General features: G+C 38.1%; 1 protein-coding gene, 1 long non-coding RNA gene and 1 other non-coding gene across 9 annotated transcripts in view; 1 reads left to right on the forward strand and 2 right to left on the reverse strand.

The window, feature by feature from the left end:
- Nucleotides 1-5,213: 5,213 nt before the first annotated feature.
- Nucleotides 5,214-5,286, reverse strand: Trnak-uuu (transfer RNA lysine (anticodon UUU)). Its single transcript has one exon. It is a non-coding gene; the product is annotated as a tRNA-Lys (tRNA).
- A 9,700-nt stretch (nt 5,287-14,986) lies between these two features.
- LOC149135249 (uncharacterized) lies at nt 14,987-17,883 on the reverse strand. The gene is made up of 2 exons (XR_016242306.1): nt 17,750-17,883; nt 14,987-17,059 (listed from the first exon to the last, which is right to left on the reverse strand). It is a non-coding gene; the product is annotated as an uncharacterized LOC149135249 (long non-coding RNA).
- LOC106882148 (uncharacterized) overlaps nt 15,458-20,589 on the forward strand; it is a 74,919-nt gene continuing 69,787 nt past the window's right edge. Inside the window, exon 1 of one of the 7 annotated variants that reach the window (XM_089354035.1) lies at nt 15,458-15,761. Coding sequence is in view for 2 of the 7 variants with exons in the window: in XM_089354032.1 (XP_089210158.1) it covers nt 17,792-17,862 (71 nt within the window). In the remaining 5 variants the exon portion in view is untranslated. Of the gene's footprint in view, nt 15,762-16,489; nt 17,395-17,470; nt 17,863-19,162; nt 19,322-20,589 lie in introns of those variants that run through there. The other 6 variants (XM_089354034.1, XM_089354033.1, XR_016242305.1 and 3 more) reach the window with 6 other exon arrangements.

Below are 20,589 nucleotides of genomic sequence, written 5' to 3' on the forward strand. Positions count from 1 at the left end.
ATGACCGTAAAAGATTGGTTTGATCGCCTCAATGAACTCAGAAATTGCTGGTATTAATTACATTGACCTAAAAATAGCGAAAAACTACTATAATTTCGACAAAATTTATTTTAAATCAAAACGTGACCGAATTAATTACAATCAAAACGGCTGAAAAACGAACACAAATTCCTCGAAATAGGAAAAAATATATAACTACTTTATTGTGTCTGGGGAGAGTCATTCTCTTTTAGTGCCTTATTAATTTAACACATTCACCGATCTGGTTTCCATTTATTTCTTTATTTATTTATTTATTTATTCATTCATTTTTAAATATAATTTTCGTTGCGTCTTGCAAACTTTTCAACGTCTTTTGGAAACCGGACCGGTGAGTGTGTTGAATTAATAAGGCACTAAGAGAGAACGATTCTTCCCAGAGACAATAAAATATGCTTCAACATGAAGAATCTTGCAAACCAAATGCAAAAACAAAATATATACATACAAAACGGAATTTATAAATATATCTACACAGACAAGCACACACACGTTCCTTTTAAAGGGAAGTAACTTTTAAGTACTTTTATTTGAATTACTTCCCTTTAGCTATTCGGCCATAAAATATTGGTTTTAAATTTTGATAGGAGACCAACAATTTGTGGAGAAGAATAAGTTGATTACATCGACACTAGTATTTCACTGGTATTTATTTTATCGATCCTGGAAGGATGAAAAGCAAAGTGGACCAAGGTAGGATTTGAACTCAGAATGTAAAGACGTACGAAATACCGCTATGCATTTTGTCCGGCGTGCTAACTATTCTGCCAGCTCGCTACCTTCTTCGACAATAAAACATTGCGATTTGATAGGTGATCCGTTCGTATTTGAGTAAATGTGTAGGGAATTGTTTAATTTCTATTTGCATCTCTTGAGTGTTTAATTGACAATACTCTTAAGCATGTATGATCTCTCGATGTCAACAGCCCATTAAAAATTTGTGCAAAGTTAAATCTAGAAACTCTTAAATGACTTGTAGAAACAGTAGCGGCGGCGAAGGCAGCGACGGCGGAGGCGGCGGAGGCGGCAGAGGAGGAGGGGGGAGGAGGAGGAGGAGGAGGACGACGACGACGACGACGACGACGAGGCGGCTGCGGCTGCGGCAGATAGACCTTCTAACCAAGACAACCTTGTATTTCCATAAAAAGACTTAAGATTAAGTATTTCTGCATAGTTAGATATTGACAAGAACAAAATACGAACGCTATGTAATATTTTGAACACCGGAAAGATGAATATAGTCGGCAGGTCAACTCGATCTTTTGGATACAGCTTTCTCAATGTGTAAGATTTCTCCTATTTGTCACCTCACCACATTTTCTATTCACATGTTGATCTGGGTGAATGAAAATACAAAACAGATATATCCTGACCTTTAACCAGCTTCCGTCAGGCATGGATTCGCTCATGGAGCTGATACAGAGCAAAGATACTGAATGTTTCCATAACTTACGCATGCTGTTCAAAATAAATTTCTGGTGTAATTAATGATTTCAAATTTTGGCACAAAGTTAGTAATTTTGGAGTAGAGGATCGACCTCGGTGTTCAACAGGCACTTATTTTATTGAGCCCGAAAGCAACTAAAGGTAAAGCCGACCCCTATGGAGCTTAAACTCAGAACGTAAAGACGGACGAAATGTCGCTAAGCATTTTGCTCTGCATGCTAACGATTCTACCAGCTCGCCAACTTAAATTTCTGGTCTAACTAATACTATAAAAGTAATATCTTCCATGCGACCAAATGCTACCTTTCTAGTTTCTGCTCAAGTGTTGTGTGCTTCAGTACACTCAATTCACAGTGTTGACTTCGAAGTCAACATAACAATCCAAAAACAGTATAGAATAAATATATAGCGTAGTCTACAATATAATACTACAGAGACTAAACTTCTCTTTCCGCGCAGACGAAAGATTTGTTGGCACTCCGTCGCTTACGACGTCGAGGGTTCCAGTTGATCCGATCAACGGAACAGCCTGCTCGTGAAATTAACGTACAAGTGGCTGAGCACTCCACAGACACGTGTACCCTTAACGTAGTTCTCGGGGATATTCAGCGTGACAAGGTTGACCCTTTGAATTACAGGTACAACAGAAACAGGAAGTAAAATTGAGAGAAAGTTGTGGTGATAGAGTACAGCAGGGTTCGCCACCATCCCCTGCCGGAGCCTCGTGGAGCTTTAGGTGCTTTCCCTCAATAAACACTCACAACGCCCGGTCTGGGAATCGAAACCACGATCCTATGACCACGAGTCCACTGCCCTAACCACTAGGCCATTGCGCCTCCACTCCATAAAATATTGCCCATGATATAAAGCTAGTAATCTTAGATTTACTTTCCTGTTTTCCTTGATCGAAAAGAGGCACGAGATTCGGTGATATAAAGGAAAGAAAGAGCGGTTGCAAGGTGTTATGCTTTTTTTGGAAACTGCAGTAAAAGAAATTAGGTTTACAAATACAAAATGACTCGCAAACACAAGCTTTTAAAATTGATTTCTTAATTAACCAAAATTAATTGTATTCCTAAAAAAGCAAAAAAAAGCGGGTAATTGTAACCTTGAAATATTTACGAAGATCTCTTACGAATGTAAAATTATTTAAAGTATTGCGATCTTAAGATCTTTTTTCAGAGACATAAGGTACACAAGTGAAGCGAAATAGAATACCAGAATGAGTTATCAGTTAATGAAATCTTAAAATTTTCGTGGAGATTTAAATTTGAATCTGTTATTCACGTGAAGTTACTATGAGTAGCAATCAGCATCGGGGCATTTGTTGTGAATTCGGGGTATTTAGCTGTTGGTGAGAAATGTAGATATAGTACAACACTATTTTCTTTATATATGTAGTTTGTATCTAATAACTAATTGAAACACTGGCTGATGTCAGTGTGCGAAAGATTAAGGTGAAATTAATGATGTTATCATCTGCATTAGAGCTTGTGTGCTTAGAAATGACAGTGGGAATGTTATTAATGTACGGAGAGAAGACTGTAGTATATGTAACTGAACTACAAGACATATCAGTGTTGTTATAGAATGTGGGACGAGTTGTTCTAGTTACGATCTCATAGCAAACTTCAAGAATTGTGATGAGCATAAATGCGTCTAAATTCACTAAAGTATTGTCTTGTTAGATACGATCAAAATCTTTACTGTCAATTGCAACGCAACAGCATTAATTTCGCCAATAATCTCAAAGGCGAGACACCACTTGGCGTATGATATCAGATTTGTTCTTAATCTGATCCTACAGAAACTGTACTAAATGCCATTGAGGAGTGAAAGAGATTCAAAGTGGTGAAGAGAATGGGTGCTTTCAGATATCAGTGAGAACAATACATAGCAATAAGAGGACTAGATACAATGGCACGTTTCTCTGTAAGAGAAATAGATTGAAGTGTTTTCTTGGAAAAGAAAATGTCTTATAAGAGCTCTAATTGAAGATGGTGGAAGCAATAATGTAGTCTACTTAGTTTGGAGTGAGTGAAGAAGCCATTGCACTTCTGACTCTATGGTGAGATTAGTGTAGAGTAGGGGAAATAAAAATAGGTTTGTTAAGTTTGTGAAGGTGCGTGGCTCAGTGGTTAGAGTGTCGGGTTCACAATCTTGAAGTAGTGAACTCGATTACCGGGCCGGGCCGGGCTGAGTGTTGCGCTCTTGAACAAGACACTTTATTTCACATTGCTCCAGTTCACTCAGCTGTAGAAATGAGTGGCGACATCACTGGTGCCAAGCTGTATCGGTCCTTGCTTTTCCTTTGGATAACATCGGTATCGTGAATAGGGGAAGGCTAGTATGCATGGGTGATTGCTGGTCTTCCATAAACAACTTTGCCCGGACTTGTGCCTCGGAGGGGAACCTTTTAGGCTCAATCCCATGGTCATTCATGACTAAAGGGGGTCCTTTTCTCTCTATTTTTCCCTCTTTTGTTAAGCTTGTAGTATGTAGTATACGTTTCATTAGTGTCTCTTTAGCTTAAACTAAAGAAACACTAATGGTGAGATCGGAATAGATGACGTATCCGTCTGGTCTTAGGTACTATATTCAGTTGCCATGGTATTCTACCACCTACGATAACGACTATACGATTTCGTAACGTTTTTCTTATTGTTTTTGCTTTCCTTCTCGTACTAATTGCCTTAACAGACAGTAAGGGTTCTCTCCCTTAGATAAGAACTAATATAGTGTTATTTCCCTTGGATTTCTTTTTAAGCCGTAGGAAGCGGTAATTATGATTTTGCTTTATAAAGTGTTTTGACTTGACGTGATCAGACTTGTGAGTATTCAGCCTTAGAAAACTCTAATCAGTACTCGTTTGGGTGGACTGTCAAAGTAGCTGTTCCACAGAAGTCGGAACTTCTCCGTTTTTGTTGGGTCTTTTTCGGGAGTTTTCTAAATAATTTAATATCATACATTTCAAAACAATGAGTAGGGTGAGTCAATAAAATAAATAAATAAACAAATAAATGAGTAAATAAATAATCTATGTCTTTCAAACTTCTGTCATCCACCTCTCACACCTCCCATTGTGCCTTCGAAACAACAGCCACCACTAAAATATTTTTTCTTGACTGTAATTTTTCGTCATTTTATTGTATTTCACATTCTGAAACACTTGTAATTCGGGATTTTTTAAAATTATTATTGTTAGCATTACCATGTAAACACATTTCGGTGTATTAAACAGTACTAAAATTTACAAGTGATTCATTAATTTAGAAGGAAATAAACTCAATTTAGGCTGACATCGCAGTGATTTCAGTATTTTATAAGACTCATTACAACTGTAAAACCGCAAATGAATGAATACCGAGAGCCAAATGATTAGAGGCGGCTTCACCTGCAAGCATATTTCATCCAAATTCTCCAAATTCACAGGCAAATATTTCTGAGACCGATAGAATAAGTACTTGGCATAGAAAGACAAAGTCCTGCAGTCAATTTGTTCGACTAAAATCCCTTAAGGTGGTGCTCCCACATGGCCGCAATCAAATGATTATTTATTCAACGGCGGAGCATCAGCATGGCTGCAGCTCTGAGCTGTAACTACAGCAAAAAAAAAAAAAATAGATGATTCAAGTGTATACAATTATCCAACATTTATATATACTCTTTATTTTGTTTCACCTATACAGAGGCACTCATTCTGGCAAACGACCATAAAAACAAATGTACGCCCGCAGAGGGACTTGAACCCGCGACCCTCAGATTAAAAGTCTGATGCTCTACCGACTGAGCTATGCGGGCGGACTGATAACCGGGTACACATATACATATATATAGATGATGACGATGACGACGACCATAGCGATGCAAGATAGGTGGATATTAGTATTTTTGTTTTAGTTTTGCATCATAAAACCTAATATTTTATTAAAAAAATTAGAGCTCTACAAAATAGCCACCAAACTCCCTCAGGGCACTTTGGAATAATGTTGTATACTGGTAGCGGCAACTAAGACAGGATAATTTACTACAGTTAGACTTACAATTGATCAAAGATTTGTTCAATCAATGCTGATTGATAAACAACGAGTACTGGTGTCTTTATGATCTTTGCAATTACGTGATAATCGGCATTATTTTAAGAGATTAGAAATATAAAACTTGATCCGAATATCTTTTTACAGAGTTTATATGTATGTGAATTATTATAAAATTAATTAAAATAATTAAGAAAACAATAATCATGGAAACTACAACATACAAATCAGATTTTATTTCAGGTCATGTTTTCTGTTCCGTATATGTATATTTCAGTTTACACCGGAAACAGAATTTCGGTGTCAGCTGAAGTAGCGCAAACTATTTCTCCGATGATTCTATTTTTTGGACGAGAATTACATGGTTATTTATATTTGACCCAAAACCACAAACATCATTTACAAGGAAGAGTGTAGTTGATTACATCTAACCTATTCCTTGGCTAGTACTTTATTATCGACTCCGGAAAGATGAGAGACAAAGTTTGCCTCGGCACTATTTGAACTCAGAACATAGAGGGTTGTAACTAAATACTGCTGGAATTTTGACCGATGCATTATCGATTCCGCTAATCTGCTCCTTTAAAAACTAAAGGACCTTCCATAGGGAGTGTGAAGTTGTTACAAAAAATGATGATATTAGTTGGTTTGGGAAATCAGAACGATGTCAAGTGAATTTGGTATGTTGTTTCAGTGATATGAATGTGAGGATATTAAGTAGTGCATGCTGTGAGAGTCACGAGAATTTCATTCATTGAATTCACTAGGAATAACTTGCGTTATGATTTGGAAAATTGGGTGTTTGTTTGGCACCTTTATCAATATTCATTTTTATCTCTCCCAGCATTTACAAACGGTGTGGTGGGGAATCACAATTTTAGTGAGGCGAGAAAAGTCACATTTTATTTAAATATTGGAAGCAATCAAAGTTATGAATCAAAAATATTATGAATCAATTATTAAATAACAATGCATGACTTGTACACAATTTACATATGATAGTATTACACAATGTGAAGAAAAAAGTAACTTTTGTTGAATTTCTTAAGATAAGGAAACAAAAATTAAATCAGTCATTTATTCTTTTCTACTCTAAGCACAAGGCCTGAAATTTTGGGGGAGGGGGCCAGTCGATTAGATTGACCCCCAGTACACAACGTAATACATACGGATTGGAATCACTTTACATAGCATCGTGACATTACATGTGTAATTAGTATTTTTAACAATGAGGACCAAGAAGCATATTCCAGCCAACATCGCGAAGAAAATCTGCCTGTCTTTTGGTTCTATCGTGCAACAACTCAAGTTATGAAGGCGTTCTTATAACTTCGCATTGGGTAAAATTTCTATGACTTTTTTGGTTCTGGATTCTTTTTAGCAACCTCCAGTAACAGTGAGATGGAGCGTAATGAGGGGACAGGTACATAACTGTTCATTGTAAGGATATATCTCAACAATCTTAATTATCTGCTGAGTTAAAACGCTGTTGATTTTGCTTGGTCGTTTAATAGCGAGATGACTTAGTTGTTTGTGGCGAAATGAATTTTAGCCATTCCATCTCGTTGCTTGACATTTTTCAAAACAAATTAGGTCGTCATCTGTCGCCACGCTGTTAGTAAAAATATTTGTTAATCATGGATGTACCTTCATAAATTGTTCAAGGATTTGTGTGCTGGACTACTGTCCTGATGAAACAATACCCACTTCGTCAATTTTCCTGCGAGTTTGGTCTTGATGGCCTTTTGTAACTGCCTTAGCAAATTAGTATAGTACTCTCCATTGATGGTGTGGCCCTTTTGAAGATACTCAATAGACACAATGCTTTTTCTATCTCCCAGAACTTAGATGGTCACCTTCCCTGCAGATGAAACTTCCTTGGCCTTTTTGGAGCAGGTGAGTTGGGGTGTTTCCATTGCATGGATTGTCTCTGGATCAAAGTGATAAGCCCAACACTCATACTGGGTCAGGAGACATTCAAGAAAACCAACTCGATCTGCTTAAAACAATGTTCGATTTTCCCATGATGTGATCAGCTTGGTGCACTTTTGATCAAATGTCAGAAGACGTTGCACCCACGAGCAGAAACTTTCGGTATGCCAAGTTCATTGTGCAGAATATTCTAACACTCTCAGGGATATGTCAACAGTATTGGCTATTTGATTCGTAGTTAATTTCCTGTCATCCATCACCATGTGGTGAACACAATCAATGCTATCATCGGTAGTGGTAGTTGCAGGCCTTGGGTCCAAACCTTGGGTCATCTTCAAGACTCTCCCTTCCCCACCAAAAAATTCAGCCGCCCACTTTTGCACTGTTGATAAAGCTGGAGTGTCATCCCCTCATGTAGCAATTATGTCAGCATGGATGTCCTTGGGGGTTAAAGCCTTTCTCTGTATGTCGCATAAAAGAGTCGCCTGAGGTGCACGCTTCTTCGCCTGTCCCCTTTCAACTACGCTACAAGATAGGATCCAGTATCAGTCACTCTTTCTAAGAATATCTTCAGCATTTCTGTTTTCTAGTTATCTTCGACAATGAAAATGAAGCTTATATCCTATGCACATTTTATTACGGTTAATCATACCTTGTAACAACAGCTAAACTGATTTATCGACAAGTAGAGAATGTGAACAAAATCATTTTAATTGTTATCATAATTAGTCCGTATTGTTTTTTTTGTTTTTTTCCTTTGTTTATTTTGGTCAAATTTCCAGGTCCTCTACATATTCTTAAACAAAGAAATGAACTCTATTTTCTTGTAAAACCTGAATGACTTGTTAAAACACAATTATATCTAACAGTATATCATAACACTAGCAATTCTGAGGGGAGGGTGGTATTCAATACTGTCGTCTTCAGTATTTGACTGGTATTTCATTTAATCGGCTCTGGAGGGCTGAAAGGCAAATTTGAACTCCGAAAGTTAAAAGTCACAACAAATCCTGCAAAGCAGTCCTACCGATGGGCTAATGATTCTGTCAATCCACTGTCTTCAAATAATTGTTTCTGAATTGGACCTAAGGCCAGTATTTTCGCAAGGAAGGGATTAGGCGATATCATGACTAAAGTATTTTACTGATACTCTATTTCATCAACCCAGGATGAATGAAAAGCAAAGTTGTTCCGTAAAGAATTTGAACTCAGTGCGTAAAGAGTCGGAAGGAATTTTCACATATTTTTTTTTTTTCTAACTTTCTAATAATTCTGTCAGCTCGCCACCTTTACTAATTAAAGCATAATTATTACATTTTAATATTCACGTGACCGACCAGATTATAAAATGTTGTTACACAATGCACCTTGCATCGGTTTTACCTTTGAAGACGCTACTCCGCTGGCTATGCGATCAAGCCAATATTCCGCGCTGATCGAAAGGAAAACTAGAGCAACGTTAAATGAAGTGTTTTGCTCAAGAACACAAAGCGCTGCTCTGTCTGGGAACCGAACCCACGATCTAGCGATCGCAAGAACAACGCCCTGACCACTCGGCCACGCGCCTTCACTACATTTTAATGTCTCACAATATTTAGCAGCGAACTGGCAAAATCGTTAGCATGCCAGGCAATATGCTTAACAGCATTTCGTCCGTCTTTACGTACTGGTTTCAAATTCCGCCGAGGTCGACTTTGCCTTTCATACTTTCGGATTCTGTAAATCAAGCACCAGTTGGGGCTCTGGAGTTGATGTAATTGACTAGTCCTACCCAAAATTGCTGGTCTTTTGCCAAAGTTTGAAACCAACATATCTCACAATATTTAGGCGGCGAGCAATCAAAAACGTGCACGCCGGATAAAATGCTTAGCGGTATTTCGTCTGCCGTGAGTTTACTGGTCGGACGTGTCATTACTCGCTGCGAATTTTTTAGTATAACGCCACTATTTTTTGGTGGGCGTTGCTGAGATGGAGAAAATGAAGACGTATGCAGCAGCGACGGGGAGTCGAGCCTCCGTCGTCCCAGGCCTGCTGAAGCAACATGAAATACATTGGAATGAAGACATGGCTGAGAAAATTGAAAAATATAAAGAAATGATAAAGAAGGAGGGGCCAAACGTAAAGTTGACCCCATCAGAGGAGGAAAGGATGAAGATGGAAATTGGAGTCGTGGAATATAAATCCTTTTCAAGGAAAAATAAAAGAATAGAGAGCGCAACGAAGGAGGAGGTGGAGGAGTGTTTGAAGGAATTGCAAGAAGATGTGTCGTTTTTTTTACAAGAGGCAAGACATACGCGTCTGTAGAAATAACATTTGTATCGGAGGAGGCAGCAAAGAAATGCGCCAATAAAACACTAGCCAATGGAAATTGGATGCTCTTTCCCAATAAGTTGGGTAGACGTCCAACGTGGAATAGAGTGGGTAGGATCCCACCGAAAATAGAGTTGGAATGGGTAATAGCAGCAGTTTTTCCTGAAAGAGAAGGAGAAGATGCAAGGATAATTATGATAAGCAGAACCCAACAAATAAATTGGTGGGGGTATGGATTGAATGTGCTTTTTATAGCAAGTCAGAAAGTTTACAGTGACATACCGGAGACACTGGAGCTGCCTAACGAGGACAAACTGGACATAATGTTGGAGGGGAGACCTCCAAAGTGCTACGAATGTGGCAAAAGAGGTCACATTAAAAGAAGGTGTCCAGAAATAATGGAAAACAAAGAAATGGAAACGCAAGAAGGCGAGATAGAGGAGAGGAAACAATCACAGGAAGAGGAGCAGAAAGCTGATTTTGAGGAAGCTAGATCAAGGAAGAGAGAAAGGAGGAGCTCATCGCCGAAAGTCGAACAAGGGAAAAAATGCAAATCACAGGATCAAGTGGGATCACTGAGGAAAGAAGATAATAGCAGCAGAACATTACCACAGAACCATACAGTCTCACAATCGCACAGACAGACAGATACACAGATGCTTAAACACACAGACATACACACACTCAGAAGGGAAGAAGATAACACAGAGTTGCAGAAACCAAAAAGCACAGAACCTGAAAACACAGACACACAAACACAACATGCAGACTTACAGTCACACAAACATGAACTACAGACAGATATACAGTCACAAAGAAATATAGAACAGACGCAAGGTAGTACAGAATCACAAAAACAAAAAAGAACAGACATACAGACGCAAGAGGTACATAGGAACGGCATATATTTGATGTCATATCGATACACAAAAAATAGAGAAGATATCCAAAATAAAAGACATTGTCAAACTGAACCTCTCTGACCGTTGCGATAAGGAGGCGAGATGGATTTTAATAGAAAAAGAAAAGTATAGAAAATTAAAAGAGGTGCGTTTCACAACGGAGGAGGAAGCAATAAAGCACTCCACAGTGGCAATAAGAACAGAGGAATGGGTGCTCTTGCTTCCGTACTGCGGCAAACGTGTGGCCAAGGTGCGAGTGGGTAAGGTGTCACCCGAACTGAAAGAAGAATGGCTGATGACAGCCATAACATACAATATGAAAGACGGGAAGATTGTGAAGGCTACAAGGACCCAGAAGGTGAACTACTGGGGATATGGTATCAAATTGACGATTCAGGCAACAACGGAGGACTTGAATAGTGTGGTGGATGAGATTGTGCTGCTAGAAGATGTGAGACTGAGAGTTTCTGTGGAGGGTAGGCCGCCAGTGTGTTTCACATGAAAGCATGGTGTACCCAAAGAAAGCCACAAAGAGAACGGGAGGAGAGACAAGAGAGTGTGGACCAGGTAGTACAGAACAAGGCAACAGAAAAAGAAACGGAGAATGGATTCACTATGGTTAAAAAGAAAAGAAGGAGAAGCGGAGGAATGAGTTCTCTGTCAGAGAAGCAGAAAAAGAAGAGAGAAGAGGTGAGAAAAGAAACTGTGATGGAGGTTAGTAGGAAGGAAGAAAAAAGGGAAAGTAAAAAGAAAGTGGAGTTACCAGTAAAGATACCGGTTGTTCCAATGGAGAAGGATTCGGAAATACAACTGCAGGAAGGAGAGTTGAAGAGATTATTTGGGATAGAGGAAGGAAAAAGAGAACAAAAAGTACAAGATAAAGAAAAGAATATACGAGGAGGAGATGGAGTGTGGTATTATGTGACATACTGAAAGAATGTAGAAACAGAAAAAAAGATTATTAAGTTTAATTCAATAGTAAGAGTGAAGGTGCCTTCATACGTCTACGCAGTGGATGTGAAGGCAATACTGATTGAAGAAGAGAACTACAGAAAGTTGAAAGAGATGTGTAGAGATAGTGTTGACCCACCAGGAGTGGAGGTGGAGTTCAAGGAGTTGCAACCAGTAGTGAATCTGAGAGATATTGAACCATTGACGAAGTTATACTAAAAGAGAAAAAAAAGTATGTTAAATGATGTTATAATGGTGATATAGTAGGAAAAAGAACAATTGTAGATAGTACATATATTTGTTCAAATGGTACCGCATGGGAGTGGGGCCCGTGCGGCCATTTTCCTTTTTTTTTTTTCATTATTATATAATTTCATCCCATTTACATTCGTGGTATGTTTTTGTCCCCTCTGTGGTCTTGTCTGTCCTTGTGGTGTCCGCATCTGTATTTAGGGCTTTATGTCTAATAAAAAAATCGGTATTCCGTCTGTCTTTACGTTCTGAGTTCAAATTCCGCCGAGGCCAAATTAAGTACCATGATCAATCTAATCGACTGGCTCCCTCCCCCAAAATTCCGGGCCTTGTGCCTAGAGAGGAAAAGAATATTTAGGCGGCGAGCTGGCAGGAGAGTAAGCACGCCGGACAAAATGCTTAGCACCATTTTATTCGTGTTCATGTTCTGTGTTCAAACTCTGTCGGGGTCGACTTTGTCTTTCATCCATTCGGGGTCGATAACATAGGTACCAGTTGATCACTGGAGTCGGTGTAATCGACTAGCCCTGTACCAAAAGCTGAAAAATAACACTAGGTAGCAAATTTCAATATTTTTTATGTTGTTGTTATAGACGCGTAAACTACCGATTCCTACCAAATTTCTAATGCTATTTTCAGATCTGATATCTAAATTTCTCTATCACGTCCAGATTTTGTTAACTGAAAATGTCTATTTTTCATTTTCCCCCGCACCTGCCTCTATTACTTTACTCTGTCATGTTTTATGTTAATCGTACTTGCATAACTAGTGAACAGAGATGAAGGTTTTTCATTGCTGTTGCGCAGTAATACAGCTTTAAGGCTAGCTTTACTAGAGTCAATGAACAGTCTCCATTCTTCTGGGTCATAGTGAAAGCCAATTCTTTCCAACAGGCTACTGATATCATAGCAGAAACAAAACATTTTCCCGATGAAAATAAAATGATGAAAATTACAAATGGCGATGGCAGAAATGGGAAGGCTGGAGAAAATTCCATTTTTGAAGTCTGGAACCAAGCAACTCTGTCTTTTCTTTCGGTAATTCCGAATCGCGCAATAAGTAATTTAACTCTGCTTTACTAAACAAATGTGGGGAACTAGTTTTATCTGTAACATATACACCATCTTGCCCTATTTCTATATCATTTGCAAAATTTTCAGATCAACTGCTGTCTGTTGTTGCTAGTGGAGGACTTGTTTCATCGTCATTTCTTTATTAGACATAAAGCCCTAAATACAGCCAGGGACATCACAAGGACAGGCAAGACCACAGTGGGGACAAAAACCATAAAACGAATGTAAATGAGATGAGATGAAATTATATAAAAATGAAAATGTCGCATGGTCTCCACTCCCATGCAGTGCCATTTGAACCGTTATATACATTCACCGTTATTTTTCCTAGCATAAAACAATTTTACTCATTTTTCCTACAATTTAACATACTTATTTTTCTTTTTAATAATACCTCATCAATGGTTCAATGTCTCTTAGATCCACTACTGGTGGCAGCTCTTTGAATTCTACCCTCACTCCTGGTGGGTGAACACCCCCTCCTTCAACTTCCTGTCGTTATCCTTTTCAATCACTATTGGTTTCATATCCTCTACATATATGTATGATGGCACCTTCCCTCTTACTATTGAATGAAACTTAATTATCTTTTGTTTCTATGTTTTTGGGGTACGTCACATACCATACTCCATTTCCTCCTCGTATTTTCTTTCCTTTATCTTGGACTCTTTGTTCTCTCTTTTCTTCCTCCACTCTAAATATTCTCTCCATCTCACCTTCGTACAGTCGGAGACTTGTTTCATCGTGTGGTACTAGTTTTATTGCCGCCTCGTAGTTTAGGTACATGATTTTTTAAATTTGTTTTTCTATGTAAAACCAGCAATCTTTGTCAAACAAAAATAACAAACATTGAAGTGATTTTTTTCCCGGTTCATCTAAACTATGGGGACTGAGAATGGCGAAGCTTTTCTTTTACCATTCATCCAAGCTATTAACATTGCATTGCACTGTGCACCTCAAGTATGTGGTGTCCAGTCCCTCTCTTGCTTGCTTAACTTAGTCAAAATAATACTTGTAGGCAAGTTTAATCTTTGCTGTTATGTTTCTACGTTGTCTCTTAGGTGCATAATGTCCACAGATATAGCAGAAGTTGTCTGTGATTTGCACAAGCTCGGCTATTTGATTGCATTTTAATTACCATACAATATCTGAAAGAAAAAAAAAAAGAAACCTAGAAAGTAATAATTACGATGTACAAAATAAAAAGAAATACACACCGTAGTACAAAACAAATGCTATAGAAATACATAAGTTACCACAGCCTGTTACTTGCTTACCACAAGAGAGAGTTTTAACAGCCGCTCTACTAGACTCACACAAGCGAGTGACCGTTGGGCCGTTACTATGCTCTTTACTCAATGTTGTCAACTCAAAATTTGATTGATCAAAATCGTTAGAATTTATATATAGTTGGCAAACAAAAATTGCTTTAACCATGGAACGCAAGATTCATATTACTGGTATTAAACCGATTATAACCAATAGCTGGACGTGGTAAGAAATTTTACCAAGTAATTTGCATTTTACACAAAAATCTAGACGCGATAGAAAAAAATTAATTACAGATTTGAAATCGGTATGCCAACGTCAGCTAGGAACAGCTACTTAATTTTCTGTAAGAAAGTATTGTTTGCCCAGAATAATATATATTAGAATATTGACTTCTAACATAGTCACATAACTATACATTTTGTGGGAAGGTATAGTAGATTAAATCAAACCCAGTATTAGTTTGAAACTTTATTTTACATTACACCCCTTCCCTACACGGATGGATGAAAAGTAAAGGTCACTTCGATTGAATTCAACCTTAGAAGGTAAGAGCCGAAACTAAATTCAGCAAGGTGTAAGAACGACCGTGCGAACTCAAAAAGGAGAAATGGTGACGAATGAAAAAAAAACAGGACTCCTTTTATTTTAATCGCGTCACACGGTCGAACACAAAAATATATATCAAATATGATATACAAATAATGTTATACTTCGATAACATTAGTGATTTCGTAAATACCAGTAATGAAAACGATATTGAATACAACCGTATAAGATGAATAAGAGATATTTATTGTGGCGTTAAAGATGTATGCCTGTGTGTGAATGCGACATATAAAAACATAAAAGACAGGCCGTCGTATAAAGAAAAGAGTGTATGTGAGATATTACAGCAGATAGAAAGAGTTAGTAACACGTGAGCATTTATACCAGTTCTTGAGTACACAATAGGAAGAGTCTGTATGTGAAAGAAGTTGAGGCGTATGTGTGCCAGTGCGATCACTAGTTGTGATGTTGTGGCTTCGATGCCGGGCCGGACTCTTGTTATACAGATGTTCGTCGCTGGCTGAAACTCTTGTCTGTTTATTTATCGTGGTGAAGCTGAGTCACCAAACAGAATCGAAGAGAGAGAGATGTGCCGCGGTGGTTTGGATTGGTGTACATAGAAATCATGTTGATGATATTGGCGAATATTGTCGTTCGTAGTTAAAGTCGTGTTGACTATGGTGGCGAAGACGAAGCTTGGTAGTAGTCGTAGACTCGTGTTGCTGATGGCGAAGCTGTTGATGTTGTCGCTGGAATTGCTGCTGTCGTGTGGTACACGGAACAGTCTCTAAGAGAAACTGAGCCGAGACGAATTTTGCCGCTGAATTAAAGCATTTTATAGTTGATGGTAGGCTCACAAGACATCAGAAAAATACTCTATCACGTGACCTTATTAGGGGCCGTGATTGGTCAGTTAGCGTTCTGGCGGGAACGGTTCGAAGAAGTTGCCGCTTCTTGAACTCAACCTTAGAAGGTAAGAGCCGAAACTAAATTCAGCAAGGTATTTTGTTCGATAGTAACAATTCTGACTTTTCACCCCTTTAGACCCTTTTTGCCTGTCCTAAATGTCCACGCTTGTTTTCAGACATTTTGTTACCCTTTGTTTCATATGCTCAGAGTAGTACAAAGCTTTCTTTTCCTAAGTCACAAGTTACTCTCGTGGTTGAAAAATAAAAGGGAATGTGTATCATATATGGTGCATGGACGATTAGATAAATATGTCCTGTGTATCACAATCTGAAACGCAGAACAGGTAAAAGTTTAAAGAGAACAGGTCAGCCCAAATATTTGTGGCATATCTTGAAGCTACATCACCGACTACGCTAATAAATCTCAGAATATTAAAATCTGGTTTAAATATCTTGTAAATTGAATTACAGATATGACCCACTATAAGTTGCTATACAAAAGACAAATATGACCCCAGTAGAATTTTAACTCTGAACATGAAAGGCTGCGAGTAAATACCACAATGCTCTAATGACGGGTTCTCTACCATTTTTTCATCTCTGAATCCCTTTGGTTACTATTTTATTCTGATGGACACCCATAGCCGTTTGATGTTTATAAACTAGTTTTACAGAAACTTCTTCCAAAATTCCTATTTTGTTTTCCACACATTAACAAGTGTAGGTTGAACTACGTAAAACGTTAGAGAAAGAAACCGAAATGTCTCTTGCAATACATACTAATACATATACCTAAAGCGAATTTTTTTTTTCAGGGGCCTTTAAAATACTATTGCGAATCTCCAACATACTGCTTTGCTGCGTAGACTCCCAAAAATTTTATATGGACTCTGGTTGAGAACCACTGCACTAACGACTGATACGCTAACGCTCCAACCATCCTACCGCTTTTAAGAGAATAGGTCCTCCAACTGGATTCGAACCACGAATCTGTTGCATTGCTGGTGCTCGCACAACTGACTACATCAGTAGTTCTCGACTACTTTTTTGCCTATGGACCACTTTTAATTCGTATTTTACTCAACGGGTGGGATCCTCGTTGTCTAAAAACTCTTACATTTTTATAATGAAATTTTATTAGGAATTGTAAAAAAAAAAAAAAAGTTTAAATACTGTATATTGTAGAAATATAATCAATTTATTGCATATAAATTAGAACAAAATATTATATAGACCCCAGTTGAGGACCACTGGAATACATCAATAAATCAATTTGCCTTCAAAATACGAATTTGTAAAACTGTAATACTAGTACGGGCTAGGTTAAATTGTTAAAATACCTCTTGTTGCCACTTATCCCTTGAAAATCAGTTCCTTTATTGTTACCAAGCTGCAGTTAAAAAAAAAAATTATTGTAACCAATGTGTTATACAGCAGGCGAAATGGACATGAGCAAAACGTCTGGATTATTTCCCGTTGTTAAATAAATAGTTTTTAGCACATTTAGTTACTTTTTCTACCACTGTACTCCACCCACTCCAACGTTAATGAATATATTCCCGTATATAACTTTGTGTGTGTATGTGTCTAGAGAAAAGAACAACATAATACAGACACTATTTGCCCGCAAGCTAGTTGTCATGTGCATATTACACGCTTCTATTCCCGTTAATTACACTTTGCACGAATCCAGTGCTCCACTGTCAGCGAAACAATGTTAAGTGGGTGAGTTACTTGTAATTATTTCGAGGTTATCAATGTTATTTTATTTCCGTTTGTTTTAATTCTATACCTGTCAATTATTCTCCTTGTATGTGTGATATATAAATGTCTGTGTGTCTGCGTCTATTTGTTGTTATCTGCCTACTATAATAAACGAAAGACAGTGGCAAAACCTATTTACTTGAATTACATAGTGTATGTAAACTTAAAAGCATTATTTCAGATCTAGTTAGTTCAACTAATTAAGCCAAATGATGCTGCTGCTTCTTTTTTGTTTTTGTTAATGACTAACACCGCACCGACTTGTTACTTTTAATCAACATTACGTCTCGCTGAAGCTAGTAAAACTTTAACGTACCTGAAAATGTAAACAGAATCTATTTCCTCTTTCGCTTCAATTATGACTACTTGGACATCTTTACATAGTCCTGGGACCTCTAGGAAGTCTCATAACCGGCGCATGAGACACAGGTCTGTATCAAGAGCATACATGTTTTAACAGACGATTTAAATTTCTTTAGACATTGTTTTAAGTTTACTTTCTCTAAATGTGTGTTATATGGATTTTCGTTCTCCTCAATTGAAGCTAACCTGTGGTTAAACAACAACAACAACAACTCTTTCTGCTCCAACAAATTACTACGAATAGTTCTGGCAAGTTTCCTGTTATACTGATTGTAAATACATTCTGCTATCTAGTTCATTCAATCACTAATTACGTGTTCAAATCCTACCGCTGTCCACTTTATTTTCTGTTACCTTTACGTTCTGGGTTCGAATTCCTCCGCGGTTGACTTAACTTTTCGTATTTTCGAAGTCGATAATATAAATACCAGTTGAGCACTGGAGTCGATGTAATCGACCGGCCCTTTCTCCCTTAAAATTTCAGGCCTTGTGCCTATAGCTATACTAGTAATATTATGAACCTTAAGCATCGAATTACCTCCCATGACATTAATGACCCGCACCTAGTTTGTTTTGGGTATTACTATTTTTCCACCGAGGTCGACTCTACCTTTCATTCTTTCGATAAAATAAGTACCAGTTGAACATTGGGGTCGATATAATCGACTCATTCTCACCCCTCAAGTTGCTGCTCTTGTGGCAAAATTTGAAACCATTATTATTTAGTGGTGTTTCGCTCGTCGCTACGTTCTGAGTTCAAATTCCGCCGAGGTCGACTTTGCCTTTCGCCCTTTCGGGGTCGATAAAATAAGTACCAGTTGAACAATGGGGTCGATGTGATCGACTCATCCCCACCTCCAAGCTACCCTTGTGGCAAAAAATTTGAAACAATAATAATTATTATTATTAAGGCGGTGAGCTGGCAGAATCTTTAGCACGCTGGACGAAATGCTTAGCTGTATTTCCCCCGTCGCTACGTTCTGAGTTCAAATTCCGCCGGGGTCGACTTTGCCGTTCATCCTTTCGGGGTCGATAACATAAATAGCAGTTGAACACTGGGGTCAATGTAATCGACTCATCCCCTCCCACCAAAATTGCTAACCCTTTGGCAAAATTTGAAGCCATTATTATTTATGTTGTTGATACTAATGTGTTTTTGCCCCTTATACTGTTGTTGCTGCCGATACTGTTAATATTATTTCATTTTTGTTGTTGTTGTTGTTTAACCCCAAGCTAGGCCAGGCCAGTCATTCCTAATTCAACAGACCTTAGTTAATATGCTGTCCTGCTGAGACAATCCACTTCATTAAGAGTATGTAGCGTTACATACATTACCAATGTTTCCATTCATTTTACACGGATGCAGGGTGTAATGAAAAATTGATTTGGCTGCTATTTCCAGAAGATTGAACAACTACATTGTAGAAGCTCCCATGTTGTCACCTGCTGTGTCTGTTGTTGATACTGTCTACACCTGAGTTCTTAATCTAGTGATTCAGCAGATTTACCTGAGCTGAAGGCCAAGGTAAAATGCTGCGCTAATTGTATTATAAGTAGCTTAATCCCTTCATTACTCTCTCTTTCTGTCTGTCTGTCTGTCTCTCTCACATATGCACATTCAAGTATTATTAAAACAGATACCAATAAAGGATTTCCATATAGTCATTCGGCTGGCTAGAAATAGTTGCAAAATCTCCCTCAACGTGCACCCTTATTTGAATGAAGACACATTAGACAATGTTGACCTAGATGTGCTAGGTCATGATGCATTGCACGAGTGTGAATTGACCCCCTGGGTGCTTGATGGCTACTTCATTTTATCCTCTTTAGAGTGAAAGGCAAAGTCTATCACAGTGAGATTTGAATTCATAATTACAGCATTAATCTACATAGTTGCTTGTTTTGTTCCATATTCTATTATAAAATAATTTTTCTTTCAAACTTATTAAAAATAAAGAGTAAAAAAAAAAAGAAAGAAATTAGTAAATTTATTCAGTTATACACAGCTTATACATAAGACCATCTTAACAGCATTAGACTTCATTAAGTTGTCCACTGATTGTTGAAAGGTTTTGAAACAAGAGAGGAAACAAATTGTTGTTCATCCTTTTCCTGACATAATCTTGAATAGAATATAACTATTGAATGATTACCAAATGCAGTCATGATTCACCAGAAGGACCCCTTGCTCCTCATTGAGCAGAGGCCATCGACAACATTTTTCTGTTGTTCTTGACTTTGTGCTGTTTTTTTTTTTGTTCCTCTCTCGTTGGATTCCTCCCTTTCTACTCTTTTGGACTTTGCTGCACCACATCATATACTTCCCTAAGGGAAGACTTCTCTGAGGATTGGCCTGCAAAATCCCTGTGATGGTGCTACATAAGAGCACCCATGCTGGTGCCATGTAAAGTTGCTCGTGCTGGTGCCAAGTAAAAAGCATCCAGCACACTGAGTAAAGTTATTGGCATTAGGAAGGGCATCCAGCTGAACAAAAACCAAGCCAAATCAGATTGAAATTTGGTGCAGCTGTCCTTCCTGTTTGCCAGCTCTGGTCAAATCAGCCAACCCATGCCAGCATGGAAAAAAGACGTTAAAGGATGATGGTAATGGTGATGATCCAGCTGAAGAAACCATACCAGCATAAACAATGGAGTACAGTGCAATCCTCTAGTTCATTGGTTCCTGTAGAACCGTCCAACCTGTGCCAGCATGGAAAAAAGAATGTAAAATGATGACAATGATGATCTGGAGACTTGAAGTTACTCATTGTTATGGACATATATAAATTATCTC

This window comes from Octopus bimaculoides, chromosome 6 (assembly GCF_046866305.1).
Source record: "Octopus bimaculoides isolate indiv1 chromosome 6, ASM4686630v1, whole genome shotgun sequence".
In the NCBI taxonomy this organism is placed as follows: Eukaryota; Metazoa; Mollusca; class Cephalopoda; order Octopoda; family Octopodidae; genus Octopus; species Octopus bimaculoides.